Source organism: Coffea arabica, chromosome 1c (assembly GCF_036785885.1).
Source record: "Coffea arabica cultivar ET-39 chromosome 1c, Coffea Arabica ET-39 HiFi, whole genome shotgun sequence".
NCBI lineage: Eukaryota > Viridiplantae > Streptophyta > Magnoliopsida > Gentianales > Rubiaceae > Coffea > Coffea arabica.
Genome location: NC_092310.1, coordinates 2575450 through 2596329, shown reverse-complemented (window position 1 = coordinate 2596329; position 20880 = coordinate 2575450). Strand labels below are relative to the sequence as shown.

General features: G+C 35.3%; 2 protein-coding genes and 1 long non-coding RNA gene across 4 annotated transcripts; 1 reads left to right on the top strand and 2 right to left on the bottom strand.

Annotated features, from left to right (window-relative positions):
- Positions 1–1012: 1012 nt before the first annotated feature.
- On the bottom strand, positions 1013–3455 carry LOC113695019 (F-box/FBD/LRR-repeat protein At5g22660). Of its 2 annotated transcripts, XM_027214072.2 has the most exons (4): positions 3221–3455; positions 1942–3057; positions 1662–1823; positions 1013–1583 (listed from the first exon to the last, which is right to left on the bottom strand). In XM_027214072.2, the coding sequence occupies exons 2-4, from the start codon at positions 3001–3003 to the stop codon at positions 1242–1244; spliced, it is 1566 nt and encodes a 521-aa protein (XP_027069873.2). In that variant the 5' UTR covers positions 3004–3057; positions 3221–3455; the 3' UTR covers positions 1013–1241. The 2 variants fall into 2 exon arrangements, with proteins under 2 accessions (XP_027069873.2, XP_027069804.2); XM_027214003.2 differs by having other exon boundaries at positions 1942–3455.
- Positions 3456–6943: 3488 nt separating this feature from the next.
- On the top strand, positions 6944–10139 carry LOC113694907 (uncharacterized). The gene is made up of 3 exons (XR_011842027.1): positions 6944–7243; positions 9031–9106; positions 9813–10139. It is a non-coding gene; the product is annotated as an uncharacterized lncRNA (long non-coding RNA).
- Positions 10140–15143: 5004 nt separating this feature from the next.
- On the bottom strand, positions 15144–18584 carry LOC113694822 (F-box/FBD/LRR-repeat protein At5g22660). The gene is made up of 3 exons (XM_027213748.2): positions 16815–18584; positions 15830–15991; positions 15144–15751 (listed from the first exon to the last, which is right to left on the bottom strand). The coding sequence occupies exons 1-3, from the start codon at positions 17874–17876 to the stop codon at positions 15440–15442; spliced, it is 1536 nt and encodes a 511-aa protein (XP_027069549.2). The 5' UTR covers positions 17877–18584; the 3' UTR covers positions 15144–15439.
- Positions 18585–20880: the final 2296 nt, after the last annotated feature.

The following is a 20880-nucleotide window of genomic DNA, read 5'->3' as shown; positions in this document are numbered from 1 at the left end:
GCTTTTGTTGAATGAAAAAATCCCATGGAAACATTTCTAATGAATACTTAGAAAAGCTCTATATCTCCACCAAAAGTCTTCTTTGATCAAATATTTTCAATTTTTCCAACAAAATCAACTAACCTAAGTTCCTATTCATCCTTTATAAAGATCATGATATCTGTCTTCCTATGATGTTTAAAGAAGCCTACTTAAATGGCCTCTGGCAGAACAAACTCAAACTCCTCCATCCCTCTGAGGTTGTTCCCAATCACATAAATGATTACAAAAATTAGTTAGTGCAAAAGAATCTGAAATTAATTCTACAACCAAACAGATAATCATGAGTTACTAGATGAAAGATATGCAGTTCAAGATTAGGAGTCGCATGAAGTAAGCTTGGGGATGTCTTCCACAAATAGGCATGTACATAAAGATAATAATGAGTTCCAAGGAACAGAATGGTCAATATTTTTGGACATAAAGATGATAATGAGTTCCAAGGGACAGAATGGTCAATATTTTTGAAAGTCAGTAACTTGAGAGTAATGAGGTACCTTCATACAGCGGAGAAGAAGACAAACAATTGAGTGCTTACAATTATGAAGTCCTATACTCATGTAACTCGAAAGAGAAGCTTCAAATTGAGGAAGGCAAAGTAAAAGGAAGAAATGCATGCTTGTCAACTGAAAAATCTCAAAGTGTAGGTACATAAACCTATATGTCCAAATCATTGTCCATTTCCCAAGTGCAATATAATATCTTTCACCATATTTCCATTCTCCAATTTATCCCCAACCATCATATCCCATTAAACAAAACTTCTAGTTAATGAATTTAACAACGAACTAATCACTCCAACCAAAAGAAATTGTAGTCATAACGGATCTCAATCGCCTGTTTAGCCATATTCAGATCTAGTCAAGCAATTGTTGGTTAATTAATCAGGTCTTCCCCGAGAAGAACCTGAGAGAAACCGGCATTCTCTTGAAAACTTGCTGACATTTCTACAGCAGGGGTCATCAAAATCAAATTAAAAAAAAGGAGTAATTGACTGATTCAGAAAAACTTTTAAGCTGAAGGTTCTCATAAAGACTGCAAATCTACTCAGCTGTTACCCTTTCCCAGCGCATTAATACTAAATTTTCGACTAGAATCCAATTACACAGAATATTTGGCTCAAAGATGTTATATCCATGAAACCAAAATTTCTTATTCTACAGTTGAATTATATATTTATCAGTTTGCCACCAAAGAATACGCTAAGGAGATAGTTTCAGCAACTGTCGGAATTTTGGGCACGTTATATGATCCCATTTCTTTTTTAATACAATCTGACAATCATCTGAGCACTTCTTGAATGCCAATATCCTCTCACAATCTTCTGGTACACACTTCCAATCCTCTCTAGCCTCTCTTTCGAGAGCCATCTTCTTCAATGATTTTCCGTTCTTCAAAAAATACTCTATCAGCTTGAATTCATGTTCTTCCCCTCTAAAATTAGTCATTTCAATTACCTTAAGATGTTCAATAAAAGTTAGTGGAAGCGCCTGCAGAAAAACAGAACCAAATTCCTCGTCTTCGCCAAAGTAGTTCTTGAACACCTGTTCATATTAAGTATATAAGGGACTGCAAAATACAAAGCAATTAACTCTGAAATTAAAGTGTCCAACACAACTTACCTCACTGAAGATAAGCACTTCAAGTTTAGGGGAACTTTCAAATAAGTTTGATAACACCTGTAAGATGCAGCTACGAGGAAAAGAATAGCAATAGACAGGTATAAGCTCCAGCTTGATCAAGTTTCTGAAAGTTGGCAATGCTGGTTGAGAGAAATAGAGAGCCTTCATGCATATAAGAAGAAGAATTATGTAAGAACAAAGTTCCAGTTCTTCTATTAAAATTTGAAGAAGAAGCTCAGAAGTCAATCGAAATTAAAGAAGACAGAAAAGAAAAACATACCTTCAGAATGTTCTCTGACATATTCAGTGATTTCACATTTACCAACCCACTAAGAAACTTAAAAGCACGCTGACTACGTAAAAATAAGTCACTGTGATTTGTCACATTATGCAGAAATTCGGCTTGTACTACTGCCTTGTCAATAGATACTAGACTTTGATTTATGTGTACTTCAAGCACATGACCCTCAACAGTCAGGGACTTCAGATTTGGGGCATCTATGGTAACTTTATGCTGCCCCTGGAGGGAGCAAAACAAAGACTCAAGATTTTCTGACTGCACAACAACAGTGAACTCTAATTCAACTTTTGCATTCCAACAGAGCAGCAGGCTCTTCAATGAGGGACTCGAGATATGAAGAACTTCAACTTCAATCCTTTCTTCACTCTCACTCTCATAGCTGAAAGGTTGCACAAATAACATCAGTTGTTCAAGCAAAGGGCAACCTTGAAGAAGCCTCTGAATAGAATCTTCATCTACCAATCTGAATTCAAATAAGTAAAGATTCTTGAGGTTTGGCAACCAAACAAAATCAGGGACATTCCAATCCACCTCAAAGGTCACTGATAAAGAAACCAGAGTTTTAGATGAAAAAATTCCAGGTGGAATAGGTATAGAAAATCGCTCAGTTGTTTTATCCATTCGAACTGAAAGATGGAGTTGTTGGACATTGCAAGAAGAAAGTGCAGCAGCTGCAGATATCAACAATGACTCAAAAGCCAGGCGGTAACTTTTAACAAAATGCATCACATCGACTTCAATCTTTCCAATTGAAGCCTTATTCCGCTGTCGAATCACTCTATTGGCAAAATCTACAAAATCAGAGAACATCCTATCACGGTCAGAAGCATCACCATCCACACGGAAACTTAGATAAACATCAGGAAGAGAAACAAAAAGATCTCTCCATCTAGTGCACAGAACTGAGGTTGCTGCAGCATCTTTTGTCCTGAAACGCGAAAGGATGCGAAGCAGAACACAGTTCGGAAGTGCACTCAACCTGTCGATATTATCACCATCTGGGATCCTTTTAAGCATCTTCTTTTCTGGAGGATCAGCCATCAGTACTTTTCTTTATTTCAATCTTTCAGTACATAAACAGCAGGTCTCGAGATACTGTGAAATCAACAAGCCTAAATGTAAAAGGGATTCTGCTTTTTGGCAGACAACTATGGGCATCGAAGGCATTCCATGTATAATCGCACAATAGACTTGTAAAAAGATGCTAACGAAGCATTCTCAGATAAAGAAAACATGAGAAGAAACATCAACAAAGAACCTGGTTTTCTGAAGACTAAAACCATCAATGACGAACAAGAACCTGCATTTTTAGGTGGGTATTTTGCGGTTAAGCCGCTGATGAAATCCCATCTTATACTCTTCTACTCGAAGGTGACATACTCTTCTCCTCGAAGATGAGAAATGTTCTTGCTCCAAAAGCCTGGCTGCTGTAAACCCCAACATTTATTTCCCCAATCAAGAGAAGTTTTTAACCCACCAGCCGAAGAAGGGAGTTTTAAGGGCTCGTTTCGGGAAAAGGGAGTACGGTACTATTTAGAGCATCTCCAACGGAATATCCTTGTTTGGAACCCAAGTTTTTTATCAAGTTTATCTGCTATAAATTTTTTAAAAACTTTAACTACAGTAATCTCAAAAAAATTTTCAAAAATTTTAAACTATACACTTCAAAATATTCAAAAATCTACATATTTTAAAAAAAATTTTAAAAACTTTTACAGTAAATTACAGTAAAATTTTAGACAAACTCCCAAAAAATTCATCTTCCAAACAAGGCTGACTGCAATGCTTGACAAAATATGGGTCCATTACACGCATCATTCTGATGATGCATGTAATAGGTGGGCCAGCCAGGATCAAAATTTAGCAGTCTGACAAAAGAATTATGTAATATTATGTTATTATTCTGATTTTATTTGATTTAAATTATGTAATATCATATATATATATATATATATATATATATATATATATATATATAATAGGACAAAAAATCTCAGCGGCCACTAAACTATTGGTCAGATTATATTTTGGCCATTAAATTATTTTTCGTCTGCAATTGGCCACTAAACAACTTAATCAGTAAATTCGTGACCATTTAATCGATAATTACTCTTAATCTGTGAAATTAGCAGTACACGCGGCAAAAGTGCCGGGTAATTTTTAGTGGATTAGACAGTAAAGCAAGATGGGAGGTTTTAAGTGGCCGCCATTTTGATTGCTTTGCTTGGGCTATGGTGGGGAAGGACTTCCGCACCAGAAAAATTTTGGAAGATTTGCTGCTGCACCATGTCTGCCGAGCCAAGGATGATATGGCCCCATTTTCAGATTTGGACTTGGCTCAGAAGCTTTACCGGTTCCTGCAGTCCAAGAAATTCTTGATTGTTTTGGATGATGTCTGCTCTGCCGATGCTTGGGAGTGCCTCCGCATTGCACTTTTGTCTCAAGAACCAACCGCCAGCAGAGTGCTGCTCACCACTCGGGATGTCGGAGTTGCAGACAAGATTGCTTCTTTATCAGCCGACGACAAAGGATTCATTCACCGGATGAGATTTCTTAACCCAGACGAAGGCTAGGAGCTTCTCCGCAAGATGGCTTTCAGAGCTCACTCTTCTTCTGGTAAAGGCATCATTTCCAGAAAAAATCTTACCTCTCCTGGGCAGACCACATATCTTCTTGCTGGGTTCCAATTTGTCCATGAGGTCTTCATCGTTGCTGTTAATTTGCAGAAGCATCTAGGTTTAGCAGAGCGCCTCGACATTCTTGTCTTCTTCTTCGGCTTCTTGGATTTGGGGCTGAAGATTTGGGGCTCCCAATTGAGTCCCTATTTTTTCCTCCATATAATTTTCCATTCGGTGATTGTTTGAGGAAAGAAATTAAAAGGAGAATACGGTGGCATAGTTGTTAGATAAAATTACCCCCGTATTTTGCCACGTGTACTGTTAATTTCTCAGATTAAGAGCAATTATCAATCAAATGGTCACGAATTTACTGATTAGATTGTTTAGTGGCCAATTATTGACAAAAAATAGTTTGATGGTCAAAATATAATCCGACCAATAGTTTAGTGGCCGCTGAGGTTTTTTGCCCTATATAATAAAGTCGTATTCTCATCCTTATCCTTTCATGTTTTCTTTTTCCTACGTGGTTTAATGAGACAGCAAGTGGTTTCCTACGTGCCTTACTCCTTTTTTGTTTGGATGTATATCAATTCTTATTTCCTATAAGAATTCTTAATATTATATGATTCTTATTCCCTACCTAAAAAAGGAACTGAAAAGTAATGCAATATAAATAAAAAAGACATAATAATAAATTTTATTATTAAATGCGTTATCAAGACATAGCGCATAGCACGAAATTTATGGAAAAGAAAAAGTTAATTGAATCCAATTAACTATATGTATTTGACCCGTACGGTCAAATATAAATTCCTATTTGAGCACGGGTTTGTAAATTCCTATAAACCCGTACAATCAAATATAAATTCCTATTTGAAATGCATTTACGAGCAAATGAGACATCTAAAAGGATGCTGTCATTTGAGTTTGTGGCCCCTATGGCTGAAGTTTGCTAGAGGAAATTCTGAGGCGCTAGACCTAGATTGTCTCATTTTTTACCCAAAGTTATTTGGACGATTGTGGTTTTATTTCTTATAAGAATTCTTAATATTATAGGATTCTTAATTTCTAACCAAAGTTACGTACTTTAAGCAACTTATATCAAGATAAACTTACTTTTAATATTCTTATTAATATTTCTTTATATCCTTATCAATTCTTATTTATTATGCCTATACTACATATAGTCTCTAATATATTGATTTCAAACATCAAATTCATGGTTAGGTATTCTCAGTGCATGCAGTTGGCACATTAAAACATCGATTTTGGGTTTTCACTCTTGATCAGTGACTGATTTGAGTTAAGTACCATCATTCATCCATCTATGACTGATTTGAGTTAAATTTGTTTATTTCATGACAAGTTTTTCCTGATCTGTGATGTCTGAATTATTTTAGGATAATTGTGAAGACCCGAAAAATTTCTTATTTTTTTTCGAATATTAATGGTTTCATTAAGTATTTATCCACCTGTTTTCCCCAAATAATTTATTACGACCATTTTAAATCCATTCGTATGGAATAATGTCTTCATTGTGTTTTTAAAATGTCCCGTTAACAATTTCAATTTTCGGAAGGATTGTTTAAGTGCGAGATAGTGAACACGAGTGTTTCGAGGTGATATTATATTCGAGAGTACGATTATCCTGGGGAAATTAAGAACGGACAATAGCAGATTAAGAAAAGTTAATCGAGAATTAAAGGTGAATAAGTTCTAAGTGAGCATATACTACTCACGCGTGGATAGTTTTCCAAAAGACGTATGGATACAAATTTATTGGAGATTTGAGGAGTTAATACTCGACTCATGTGAGGACTCGTAAAAACTATTATTTTATTTAAACCTAATTTATGGCTTAATAAATGATTTAATTGGATTTTTGCCACGAGGAATATTTTCTAGTCTTATTAGACCTAAATACATGGTAATATAACTTCGTTATATTTTTAAAAGGATTCGTTTCGAAAATTAATTTCCTAGAGCGCGTTTAGTAAAAATAGTGAATAGTACTTGGAGTTTTTATCCGCGTAGTAGCACAATAAGCTTGGAATATTGGAGACTTGTACTATGGTCCTAAAATAGGTAATCTTATGAATAAATATTCAAGTGATAGTTAGTAGTGCAATCGTTATAAGAATTTTTCGAATGTTTCGCGTTATAGCGTTAAATTTGACGATACGCGTTTTCACACGCGCGGCTTCATTTGAGGGACTTTAGACCCTTATTCCTGGACAATTAAGAGTGAATAATATTTACATGAGTAGATATGCCTTGGAGGTTTAGTGCACTAGTGAACCAAACGCGCGAAAAATCGAGCCGTAATCGTACCAAACGGCCCCTAATGAGAGTTGACTTTTGGGTGATTTTGCACCACACATTGCACCTTCTCTTGGAAGCTAACTTGGATCAAACACACTCTCTCTTCTCTCTCCTCATGGCCGGCCAAGACACCCTCTCTCTCTAACTCCTTGTTCAAAAAAAATTCTGCACACTAATCTTCCCCAAAAACCACCCCAAATCACCTCCAAATCACACCAAACTTGGAGACCACTTAGCAAACCTCTTGGAGATTATATCTAGCTAAGGAGGAGGGGAGCTTTCACGGTTTCTTGGAGCTTCAAGAGGGCCGAAAATTCTGACCTTGCAAACCAAAGGAGTAGGTAATGATCAACCCTTGGATTCTTATCTTTTGGAGATTATATGGCAAGATTAAGCTCATGCATGCACTTAGTTACTTGATTATGGTGTAAAAATGTGATTGTGGGCTCTTGGAATTCCCACACTTGGGTTGTTGTTGCTGATGTGATAAGTAATGGTGATTATATTGTTGGTTTAGTGATTATAATGATGCATTAGTGGTGGGTAATTAGTAGGAACTTCATTGGGTGTAAGAAGCTAAAATTTCCGATTTTGCCCCTGCCATGTTCGGCCATTTCCAGGCCAATTTTTAATGGTTTAATTGCTTGAATTGGATGTTTGTAGGATGTATTAGATGTGTGAAAAATTTCATTGAAAAATAATGAGGTTTGAATGGGCAAATGAATTTTTGTTCGAAACCAGCAAATCTGGAAAACTGATTCGCGTATGCTCTGACCAGCAGTAGTATTTTGGCTATAACTCTGTCCTCGGATGTCGAAATCATGTGCTGTCGGTGGCGTTTGAAACTAGACATTCCTAGCTTTAATTTGGTATATAATGAACGTTCTGATTCTTTGTGAGCGAGCCGAACCAAATGTTTTACGTTCGCTGTCCTGTTACTCTGTTCATCTGGAATGAAGTGTTCAGGCAGCAACTTGATGCCCGAATTTGAATCAGATGGGTGCCGAATTTGGAAACGATTTCTTCTGTGATATTTTAACTCTATGAATGTATTTTCCAACGGCGTAAGCCATGCTCGATTTCGATCTATATTGACTGAGTTGTGACTGAAACAAGTGGACTGCTCTGTTTTGGAAAACCCTAATCTTTGGACTGGTTTGGAACAAAATCTTGGAGTGAACTTGTTAGTTGATGTTTTTGATATTAAACACTTACCAAAGGTATCATGGATGTATCTTAGACCCTTATTTCACAAATGAACCATGGTTGGATAACTTTCTTGGTTAAACGATTGGAAATTTGGAAAATGAAAGTCAAAGGCAGATTGCCTTAGGATTTTTCTTGAACTTTGGTTGGCTAATTAACGACCTTGCCGAAGGTATTTTTCCCCAAAATTCGATAGAGAGATACCTTCCACATAGTATTGAAATACTGCCAATTTTGGTGCCGATTCAAGTTCGTTTCGATACCCAATTGAATTACTAAAGTTAGAGGTTCAAATCTGGAAAATTCTCATCCAGTCTTGAATTTGCTCAACTTCGGGCTACCGTATCTCGGTGCTCGAAACTCCGATTCTTGATCCGCTTGTTTTGTTATAAACTTCACTTGCAACACTAATTGAGCTGCAAAATTCAGAGGCCGGTTTGCAACGTACGAATCGTGCCGAATTTTCAAAGTTGGCCAAAATCCAACCTCATTCTGCCTTGTGAACCAACCCTGCACCTTCAAGCTCATTTTGAGCACTTTCCACTTCGATTCATGGAAAAGTGCCTTCTAGGAACTTATAGTACTTTCTAAGAGGTTTCCAACGGTATAAAGTTTTCCAATTTTCGACTTGTACCGAGTGAGTTACGATTTTTCAAAGATTCATGATAAAGCTGAAAATTTTCCAATTTCAAAGAAATAGAGTTTTCAAGAACTCTTTACACTTTTGATATTATCTAAACGTTTTGCCCACGATTTTCATGATAAAAAACTCAACTAATATTATACTTCATAAAACGCAAGTTGAACCTCGATTTACGAGTAATTGAGGTTCATTTTTGTGAAATATTCCTTAGATCGTACTAATGTACAATCTTACTTGATAATTGAGATACTTGAGTAATTATCCACCATTAACTGCCAGGCACACAAGGAGACCTTCAAGAGGATTTCACCATGGACACTTGAACTCCAGCGAATAATCTTTATTAAATTGCTCGGTGAGTGTCAAGTGTGTGAATCTTTGATACTTGCTTAATTGTGGTAATTATTAGAGATTTTAAAAATAAGGGCGGGTGTGTACTTTATCGCATCCGTTCTGATTTCCAATGAATGAATGAAATGTATTGAATGAATGAATGAAATGTATTGAATGAAATGTATTGAATGAATGAATGAAATGCAATGCTATGTAATGGTTACATATGTCGTTGGAGTGAACCTCCTCGACTTCCAAATGAATGGGGGACGCCCAAACTCATAGGCCGACCTTGAACTCGAGCCGGCAATGGGCTTGGTCGGGAACTTGGGCGAGCCATGAGATTATAAGCTCGACCTAATAAGAGGTCCTGCTTGGCATACTCGTAAAGTATCGCCTTATAATAGACTTGTGGGCCCTTGGGGTGTACGGTGGACGGAGGGAAGTAAGTGGTGATCTACGGAAATGGAAATACCGACCCGGTTGACAGGAGGGTCAATGCGGGAAAGTATACGAATGACATCGGCAGAGCGAGTGGAACTTAGCTCCTGAGAGCTACTATATCCTTGAATTGTTTCTGATTATTTTTCCTGCTCAAATGGTACTTTATTGAAATATCACGGTTTTATTTGATAAAGTTGAGATTGTTATTTGAACAATGTGCTTGCATGTGTGTCCTTGGCCTCACGAGCGTTTTGCTCACCCTGTAGACTTGTTTTCCTTAACAGGACTGGAAATGGAGTTAACGCGGAGAAATCTCCTTTTGGATATATTTTGTTTTAGGGTTTCAGGTGTATTTTGGCTTGACCCCTTTATGATTGTACTTTGGAAGTTTAATGTATCATTCGGATATCTGTGATATATATTTTGAAATTTAAGTTGTATTATGAACGCACGACGTGCGGGTGGCAAGCGGATAGGTACCTTGTGATGTGACCATGAAAACTGTCACAGTTGGCATCAGAGCCATATGCTGACAGGTTGGGTAATGGATGGATATTGTTAAGCATGAACGTTTCCGCACTATATGTATTCGTATTAATTTGATTTTGGTATCTAGTATCGCTTTAAGGTTGAACGTTATTGCTTGAGTCCTAGCGAGAGCTAGGCAGGCGTTCCGCGGATACCCTTTGGTGCGCCTTAGGGAGAAGTGGGGGCGTCACAATAATCATATGGTAGCTATTGTACCAAAAAATTTGGTACAAAGGTTTCGACCACAACTACTTGAGGGAAATGTCTATATTTTGGAGAAATTTAGAGTGACACAAAGAAAACAATCTTGGAATGTTGTGCACAATAAGCATAATATTTATTTCACTTATACAACTCTAGTGAAAAAGCTTGATGGTCGAATGAGTTCAATAAAATTTCACAAATTTGAATTCATCGATTTCAATGACCTCTCTTCACGACGTCAAACTTTTACATTCTTATCAGGTATGACGTAATAAGTTGATAGGGTAAATACTACTTTTATAAATACTATTTTTAATTTTATTCATTTGAAAATAGTGATTCCTAGATAACTATATGTGTTATACTTATTCATTTGTGTGTAATATAGATGTGGTGGGAAGACTTTCTAAAGTGAGACCAATTTATGAAGTTTCGAAGAGTAATGGAACTGTAAAAAAACGAGATATTGCAATTACTAATAAAAGGTAGTTGCTGCATTTTTTTTTAATTTAGTCTGCTAAATAAATTAGTTATAATATGAAGATCAGCTCATATTATTATTTGAACAATTAATTTTGAGTAATTTCTATTCAAGTATTAATTTTGAGTGCTTTATATTGAAGTGGTGAAAGCATTAATGTCACATTATGGGGAACAACATCGAATCAGTTCGATGATGAGACTATTTTGGTGTCTGATCAACCATTAGTGTTGGTGATCTCTTCAGTGACAGTTAAACAATTCAGAGGTAATGACATAAACATCAGCGAATTTCTCATAATAAACATATTGTTATTTCTTTTCATTAGCATTCTTAATGGATCTCACGATAAATTGTTACTCAGGTTCATACTATCTGTCATCAACAATTGCCACACGAATATATATGAATCTAAATATTTCCGAATTTGCAGATTATTTGAATTGGTAAAGCTATATATCTTTATTAAATGTTTGTTTAATTTTTTCATATATATTGTATATAAGTAATTAAGATAAGATTGTTATTAGCATTGATAGCACTGCTCCTCAAACTATTGAGGTTTTACATCCTCCAAAACGCGAGAAGCTATACAGCAACTAATGTTTAAGAATAAAAAATTATTATCAGAAATATATCAGATAATGACCGGTGTTCAAACAGAGGTACAATTAAAGTTGCAAGTTACAATTATAGCACATTAGTTTTCACAATTAAAAATATTAATTATTTAAATTGACTGCTTAAATTGGTCATTTATCTAGGAATTGGTTTACACTTCCAAAGTGACGATTTTGAAAGTTGATTTCAACAGTCAACTCAACTGTACTACAAAGCATGTCCAAAATGTCAGAGAAAAGTGACATTAGAAGGATCTAATTTTGTGTGCAATACTTGCAATCAAAATGTGGAGTATCCCAAATTAAGGTATGTCGTAGGTATTAATTTTTTATCATTTTAATTGCTACAATATCTACATAAACATAACTTTTAGAATATGTGTATTTATACATGTATATGTTAAAAGTCTTGGCAAGTGATGCAACCTGTAGTGCTTGGTTTGTTATATTTGATCAAGAGGCTGAAAGAATAATAGAATACAAACTTTCTTTTGTCTTGAAGAATTTAACAAGGTAAACTTATATCTAATTTTTTAAAATATTTTTAATAATAGTAGACAATCAGACACTTATCTCAGTCATTGAATATTCTAACAAAAAAAATTTTATTATGCATTTCATTTTTAGTAAGGATTTAGCAATGAAATCGTGTCATCAATTATAAATAAAATCACGTGAAAATCTTTTGTGTTCCAAATCAAGTTGAACAATTACAATTTGGAACAAGGTAGTAATAGATTTACAGTGACTAGATGGCTCCACCGTGATTTCGGGAGAGAAACGCATTTCATGCTTTTCACAGGTAATGTGCAATAAATTTCTCTTATATTTCACATATTATATCTCACATAATATTTTTGCCTTTAATTTTGATAAATCATTATCAAATTGGTGGAACCGACAACCAATACCAACCTGAAGTATTTTCTTCCCAGATCCCAATTAGTATAACAGATGATTCTAATCAACAACATTTCAATGCACTTCATATGAATCATTCATCAGAGGGTTCAACAAAAACCACAGAGGAAGGGAATTCTCATAAAAAGATTTGCATGAGAAGGTAGATTTAATATACTATTTTACTTTTTTAAATTATAATCTTTACGTATTGTTATACACAACCTTGAATGCGATAAATCATTTATTGTTTTATACTTAGTTATCCTGCTTTGCTATCATGCAGTGATAATGAAAAATCAATAAATGCTGATTAGCGCGGACAAATCGAGGAGAATGTTCAAATAGAAGAAAAACAAAAACAAGTTTTTGAAAAGTAAAATATTATTTGATACTATTTACTGCACTTTTAAATTAAATTTGTATTTTATATCAATATTTTTATAAAATTAACTAAATAGTTTATTATTTTTAGACGATTCCCGTTTAACGAACAGGTACAAAACTAGTTATGTTATGGAGTTCAACTAATTACATAAAGAATTGTTAATTAAGTATGGATTATTATGATATCTTCGCATTTGAGGTATCACATATTTCTTTAATGTTCTGCATAATTATTTTTCAAAAAATAACAATATATTAATTTTGAGAGATAGAAAAAGATATATTGTTCAAACTTAGAAATTAATAATATTATTTTTAGAAAATAAAAAATTCAAAAGGTAAAAAATTTAATGAAAGTTAATACTTTATTTTTCAAAAATAACAAAATTATTTTTAAAAATTACTTTATTTATTTATGGGATATGAGTTATGCATTATTAAAATAAATGTTTGATTTAATTGTAGACTCCTGTTATTACACCTTGTGGAGTGTAATCCATTGTGAGTGGAAGTGTAATAAAAGAGAAAAAAGTAGAATGTTGACGTGACATGTGGATTACACTTAAAGAGTAAATCATTGTGGATGTTCTTGGTCTACTAGGCACATGTAGCATGTGGTAAAGCTCGAGGGTGCATACCTTCTCCTGCCATGACACGATAGTTTCTATTTTACACGTGCTCTTAAGGGTGGATCTAAAGGAAAAAAAAAATGGAGGTGATTGAACTGTCATCAAGCTAAATGGATGTATATATTTACTCCTACTCTACATTAGTAAAATGAGTCAGCAGTACTTTACATCGAGGGACAGGTGGACCCAAAGGGGTCAAAAGAAAACTTGGAAGGGATTAAAATGGCATCGAACCAGATGGGTGCCTATGCACCTTTTGGTGAAATTTTCAAGAATTTTTGGACAAGAATGCAAGTTAAGGAATTTGATTCCTTGACTTATATCCAAAAGAGAAACTTGAAGGGGATTGGCAGAACTTTACACTAGGGAAAAGGGATGGATCCAAAAGGGTTAAAGGTAAACTTGGAGGGAGTTGAACTACTGCCAAACTAGATGAGTGCTTATGCACCTACGGGTGAAATTTTCAAAAAATTTTAGACAAAAATACAAGCCAAGAAATTTGATTTATTGGCTTGCACCCAAAAGTTCTCCATGGTGCCCAACTACTTTAGGAGTAGTTGGTTTCAAGGGTGCATATAAAGTGCAGAATTTAGTGCACTGTGAAGAATGAGTCGAATCATGGCAATTGCTCACAATTCAAACCTTAATCATGTTTAATTGTTGCAACAAATTTGAAATTATGTTCATGTTTGATTTTCTTTTTTCAATGAACTGAACCGAAATGAACTAAGCTCAAACGATTGTTATTATCGAACTAAATTTGAGTAGAGCTCAAGTAATTTAAAAGTTTTAAATATAAATAGTAAATTACATGCTATTTTCTCCAACCAAGATCAAGATTAGTTTAATATTTTATAAAAAAAGACTATTCAAGTTTTATTTAATTAGTTGAAAAACTAACTAAGCTTAAAGTTTTTAGATTACAAAAGACTATTAAAGATTTACTAGATTAGTTGATGAACTAAATAGATCAGGGTCTTACCGAGTTCAATCTTATTATATCTTTCAACCCTATCAACAATTTTTCAACACTCAAATCTTTGACCAATCTGGATTCTTATCATCTACTTCTACAATAAGCACAGTTGATAATCCTTGTTTGTTCATTTACAATATATGCAATAAGACCTAGGCTCGATTGAGTACTTTTATCCTTTTTTTTTTTGGCTGCCAAAGATAAGAATATGCCACAATCTTCATATAATGATACAATCCTTCGCGAAGTATACTCTAAAACTGAAATCTACAAGTTCCTAAGATTTGAATCTTACATTTATACTTCATCAAACACTCATGGCCATTTTGGATTATGTGTCTCCAGATTGCTACTTCAATGTTTAGGTCAGATTTGAATAACTGGTAATATGACAGTATTAATACCTCAAAATCTTCTTGCAGAGTACAATATCTGTAATCATTTCACCTTCACAACTGTAAGAACATATCTAATCCTCCTCAATATGCTCCAGCAGTTTCATACAGTCCTGAACCAGACCTTTCTGCATGGGATGAGCCTTGCATCAATCTTAAAAGGAGTTCACTTAACCAGCAAGTTGACTAATTGGTACAAAGGATTGCAATGATTTCATAGCATTCACAGCCTTGTCTTGTGAAAGGTACAGAGAGAGAGAGAGATTTGGAAGTACTGCAAACTGCAGTGAACTCTATGGTAAAAAAGGCTAAAATCTCATAATAACTTAACGTTACGAAGTATGAGCATTTTTTGTATCATTTTGCTAGCATGGGCAATGAAATTGAGAGAAAAAAGAGCAACAGACTGGTTTAGCAATACCTCCAAAGTGAAGGTTCTACTTAAGACCTTATATTTCCCCAGCTATTATTCTTCTCTTTGGCACTTTAACACACTAACTTTCAAAGTATAGTTCTATTAAGCAATAAATATTTTGCTACAAGATGTTAGTTATGAAGCCAAAAATTTCTAGCTCTGAAACTAAATGATGTGATCATCATGGCACCAACAGCATCAAGAATGCCACAAGGTGAACTTAATAAACAAGTTCTAAAACTATTTTTACATGCGCATGAAATTATTGAAGTTTTAGTCTGGTCTTGACCAACAAAAATCAAAAAACACTGGTCATAAGGGGGAAAAAGAAAAGAACAAGAAGAATATAAACGACAGTATCATTACAGGAAGAGTTTCAGTGCCTTTTAAGAAATAAGCTCTGCAGCAAATCCCATTTCGTTATGAACAGAATCTGGCAATCCACCGCACACTTCTTGGATGACAATATCCTGTGACAACCATCTGATTCAGTCTTCCAACTGTCTCTAATGAGATCCATCTTCTTTAAAGATTTTCCATTCTTCAAAAAGTACTCTATCAGCTTGAATTCATGTTCCTCCCCCTCAAAACTTCTGATTTCTATTTCCTTAAGTTGTCCAACAAAAGCTAATGAGAGAACCTCTTGAAAAACAGAATCAAGTTCCTCGTCTTCACTGTCCTTGAGGACCTGTCCATTCCAAGTAGATCAGAGGCAGCAAAATATGATTGAATTAACTATGCAACAAAATTGTCCATCACAACTTACTTCATCAATGATAAGCACTTCAAGGTTGGGTGAACTTTCAAATAAGCTTGACAACACTTTAGAATAAGGATTGCGAGGAAATGCATGGCAACGAAAATGACTGAGCTTCAATTTGTTCAAGTCTTTGAATTTTGGCAAGACCCGTTGAGAACAATACAGAGCCTTCATGCATATAAGTAGAATTAAGTAAGAACGAAGTTCCAATTTTCCTATTATAGGTGGAAGATAAAGCTCTGAAATGAAGCCAAACTAAAAAAGAAAGAAAAGAAGAAACATACCTGGAGAATCGTCTCCGATAAATAAAGTGATTTCACATTTACCAACCCACTAAGAAACTTAAAAGCACGCTGACTACGTAAAAATAAGTCACTGTGATTTGTCACATTAGACAGAAATTCAGCTCGTACTACTGCCTCGTCAATAGATACTAGATTTTGATTTATGTGTACTTCAAGTACATGACCCTCAACAGTAAGGGACTTCAGGTTTTGTTGAATGACAAAATCCCATGGTAACAATTCTAATGAATACTAAGAAAAGCACTATATCTCCACCAAAAGTCTTCTTTGATCAAATATTTTCAATTTTTCCAACAAAATCAACTAACCTAAGTTCCTATTCATCCTTTATAAAGATCATGATATCTGTCTTCCTATGATGTTCAAAGAAGCCTATTTAAATAGCCTCTGGCAGAACAAACTCATAACCTAAGTTCCTATTCATCCTTTATAAAGATCAGGATATCTGTCTTCCTATGATGTTCAAAGAAGCCTATTTAAATAGCCTCTGGCAGAACAAACTCAAACTCCTCCACCCCTCGGAGGTCGTTCCCAATCACATAAATGCTGGTTGAGAGAAATAGAGAGCCTTCATGCATATAAGAAGAAGAATTATGTAAGAACAAAGTTCCAATTCTTCTATTAAAATTTGAAGAAGAAGCTCAGAAGTCAATCGAAATTAAAGAAGACAGAAAAGAAAAACATACCTTCAGAATGTTCTCTGACAAATTCAGTGATTTCACATTTTGCAACCCACTAATAAACTTAAAAGCATGCTGAACACGTGAAAATAAGTCGCTGCCATTTGTCACATTATGCAGAAATTCGGCATGTACTACTGCCTTGTCAATAGATACTAGACTTTGATTTATGTGTACTTCAAGTACATGACCCTCAACAGTCAGGGACTTCAGATTTGGGGCATCTATGGTAACTTTGTGCTGCCCCTGGAGGGAGCATAACAAAGACTCAAGATTTTCTGACTGCACAACAACAGTGAACTCTAATTCAACTTTTGCATTCCAAGAGAGCACCAGGCTCTTCAATGAGGGACTCGAGATATGAAGAACTTCAACTTCAATGCCTTCTTCACTCTCACTCTCATAGCTGAAAGGTTGCACAAATAACATCAGTTGTTCAAGCAAAGGGCAACCTTGAAGTAGCCTCTGAATAGAATCTTCATCTACCAATCTGAATTCAAATAAGTAAAGATACTTGAGGTTTGGCAACCAAACAAAATCAGGGGCATTCCAATCCACCTCAATGTCCACTGTTAAAGAAACCAGAGTTTTAGATGAAAAAATTCCAGGTGGAATAGGTATAGAGAATCGCTCAGTTGTTTTATCCATTCGAACCGAAATAAGGAGTTGTTGGACATTGCAAGAAGAAAGTGCAGCAGCGGCAGATATCAACAATGACTCAAAAGCCAGGCGGTAACTTTTAACAAAATGCATCACATCGACTACAATCGTTCCAATTGAAGCCTTATTCCGCTGTCGAACCACTCTATTGGCAAAATCTGTAAAATCAGAGAACATCCTATCACGGTCAGAAGCATCACCATCCACACGGAAACTTAGATCAACATCAGGAAGAGAAACAAAAAGATCTCTCCATCTAGTGGACAGAACTGAGGTTGCTGCAGCATCTTTTGTCTTGAAACGCGAAAGGATGCGAAGCAGAACACAGTTCGGAAGTGCACTCAACCTGTCCATATTATCACCATCTGGGATTCTTTTAAGCATCTTCTTTTCTGGAGGATCAGCCATCAGTACTTTTCTTTATTTCAATCTTTCAGTACATAAACAGCAGGTCTCGAGATACTGTGAAATCAAGAAGCCTAAATGTAAAAGGGATTTCTGCTTTTTGGCAGACAACTATGGGCATCGAACGTATTCCATGGATAATCGCATAATGAACTTCTAAAAACATGCTAACGAAGCATTCCCAAATAAAGAAAGCATGAGAAGAAACTTCAACAAAGAACCTGGTTTTCTGATGACTAAAACCACCAATGACGAACAAGAACCTGCATTTTTAGGTGGGTATTTTGCGGTTAAGCCGCTGATGAAATTCCATCTTATACTCTTCTACTCGAAGATGAGATACTCTTCTCCTCGAAGATGAGAAATGCTCTTGCTCCAAGAGCCTTGCTGCTGCAAACCCCAACATTTCTGATTTCCCCAATCAAGAGAAGTTTTAAGCGCACCTACTGTAGAACGGAGTTCTGAGGGCTCGTCTTGGGAAAGGGGGCAGAGTATTATTTAGCGTACTAGGCGGATGTAGCATGTGGTGAAGCTCAGGGTGCACATCTTCCCCCGCCCATGGCACGAATATACTCTTAAAGGTGGATTCAAAGAGGAAAACGGAGTTGATTAAACCGCTGTCGAGCTGAACGGATGTATACATTTAGGGCCGCTTGGTTCATGTTTAGGAATCGGAATTATAATTGGAATCATTTACAAAAAAATTAGTATGGATTTTGATTGGGTAGTGGTCAAGGTATCAATACAGTAACAAGCGCTTGGTAGATATTTGTCAGGAATGGATATTACATTAAAATTTGAATATTTTATCATTTTTAAATTTCTTTTTTGTTCTCTCCTTTTTGTTGTTAATCCAATTGCAGAACGTCCTTCTTAACCGAATTGTAGAACTTCATAGTGACCATTAATGGATCAACCGGTATTTTTCTTGGACTTCAAGATCACAAAATCTGTTTTCGTAAACTCCACTTGTAACTTGAAGATCATTAGATCTAGTTTCTAAACAACTTTAAAAAAAGAAAGAAAGAAAGAAAGACTCAGATTTGCAGCCATTCAACCCCCAAAAAAGATGAGAGTCGTCATCAGATTGCAGCCATACTCCACCAAAAAGATTTGCAGCCATAGTCCACCACTTTAACTCCTCCTCCGTTGCAGCTAGGGGTGGCAATTTTTGACACGACCCGAATCTAAAACGAAATTAATGGATTTGGATTGAAGTTTTGGGGGTTCGGGTCAGAATCGAGTCGAACCCGATGAAACCGAAAAGAAAACAGGTCGATTTCGGGTCAACCCGTGGTGACCTGATATGACCCGATATGACCCGTTTACAAATTAAAAATAATTTAATAAAAATAAAAATTATTTTATCTAACTAAACTAAATCATTCTTTTTTTTCAAAGGTATTAATTACTTAATTCTAAATGAATTTATTTACCTTGTATGAAGTTAAAATTATTATATTTGGACAAATAATATAATTCGTTTTAATTTATTTTATATTTGATTTGGGATAAAACACTTTTACGGTGTTTAATTTATTTTGGATTTGATTTGAAATTATTTATTTAAATTTTTATTACTTGATGATGTAATTAATTTTGTGAGAAATTGATTTTATTAGAATTTACAGTGATAAATTAATAAATTAAAATTAATTTTCGGGTCATTTCGGATCGACCCGCCAACCCAAAATTTTGGGTTCGTGTCAAATATACTGACCTGTCACGGGTTGACGGGTCGGATTCGGGTCAACAGATTTTTTGACCCGACCCGCCAACCTGATTGGACCCGAATTGCCACCCGTAATTGCAGCCATACAGCCCCCAAAAAAGACTCAGATTTGCAGCACAGAGCACAGAGCCGTCGGCAACCAATCAAGATGAGATTCTTTGGCCAACAAAAATTACTCTCACATTTGCAGCACAGAGCCGTCGTCAGCTATGGAAGATTGGAAAAAAAGAGGCCTGCTACACCGGTAGGAGAGAAATTAGAAGATTGGAATAAGTGGGATAGAGGAAAGGGAAAGGCCGGTCTGATATGGGGAAGGAAGCAAATAGGAAAATGTGATGAAAATAGAAGAGAGATGGTGAAGCAATGAGTGAGATGAAATTAAAAAAAAAATTAGCTTTGGAATCAAACGTGGGGTTTCACAAAACCTCCCAACTTGGTCAGGAATGGGAGAAGTCCAATATTTTGGGAATGATTCCAAAAATTACATTCCAATAGATATAACCCAAGCAAGTGGTAAGAGATTTATTCCATTTTGTGATTCCCCATACCCGCTAACCAAGCGGCCCCACATTTTGTGATTCCCAACTTTTACTTTACAGTAGAAAAAAGCGTTAAAAGGAAACCCAGAAGGAGTTAGCAATACTTTATGCTAAGGGATAGATGGATCCAAAGGGGTCAAAAGGGAACTTGGAGGAGATTAAACTGGTACTGAACCAGATGAATACCTATGCACCTGCTAGTGAAATTTTCAAGAAATTCTGGACAAGAATTTAAATCAAGAAATTTGATCCTTTAACCTATACCTAAAAGAGGAATCGAAGAGGATTGGCAACACTTTATACTAGGAGGAAGGGATGGATACGAAAGGGTCAAAGGGAACTTGGAGGGAGTTGAACTGCCATCGAACCCGATGGATGCTTATGCATATGTGGGTGAAATTTTCAAGAAATCCTAGACAAGAATGCAAGTCATGGAATTTGATCTCTTAACTTACACCAAAAAGTTTTAATCATATGTTTAATTGTTGCAACAAATTTGAAATTATGTTCAAGTTTGATTTTCTTTTTTCAATGAACCGAGCTCAAGCGATTGTTATCATCGAATTAAATTTGAGTAGAGCTCAAGTAATTTAAAATTTTTAAATATAAATAGTAATTACATGCTATTTTCTCTTGCCAAGATCAAGATTAGTTTAATATTTTCCAAAAAAGACTATTCAAGTTTTACTAAATTAGTTGAAAAACTAACTAAGCTTGAAGTTTTTAGATTACAAAA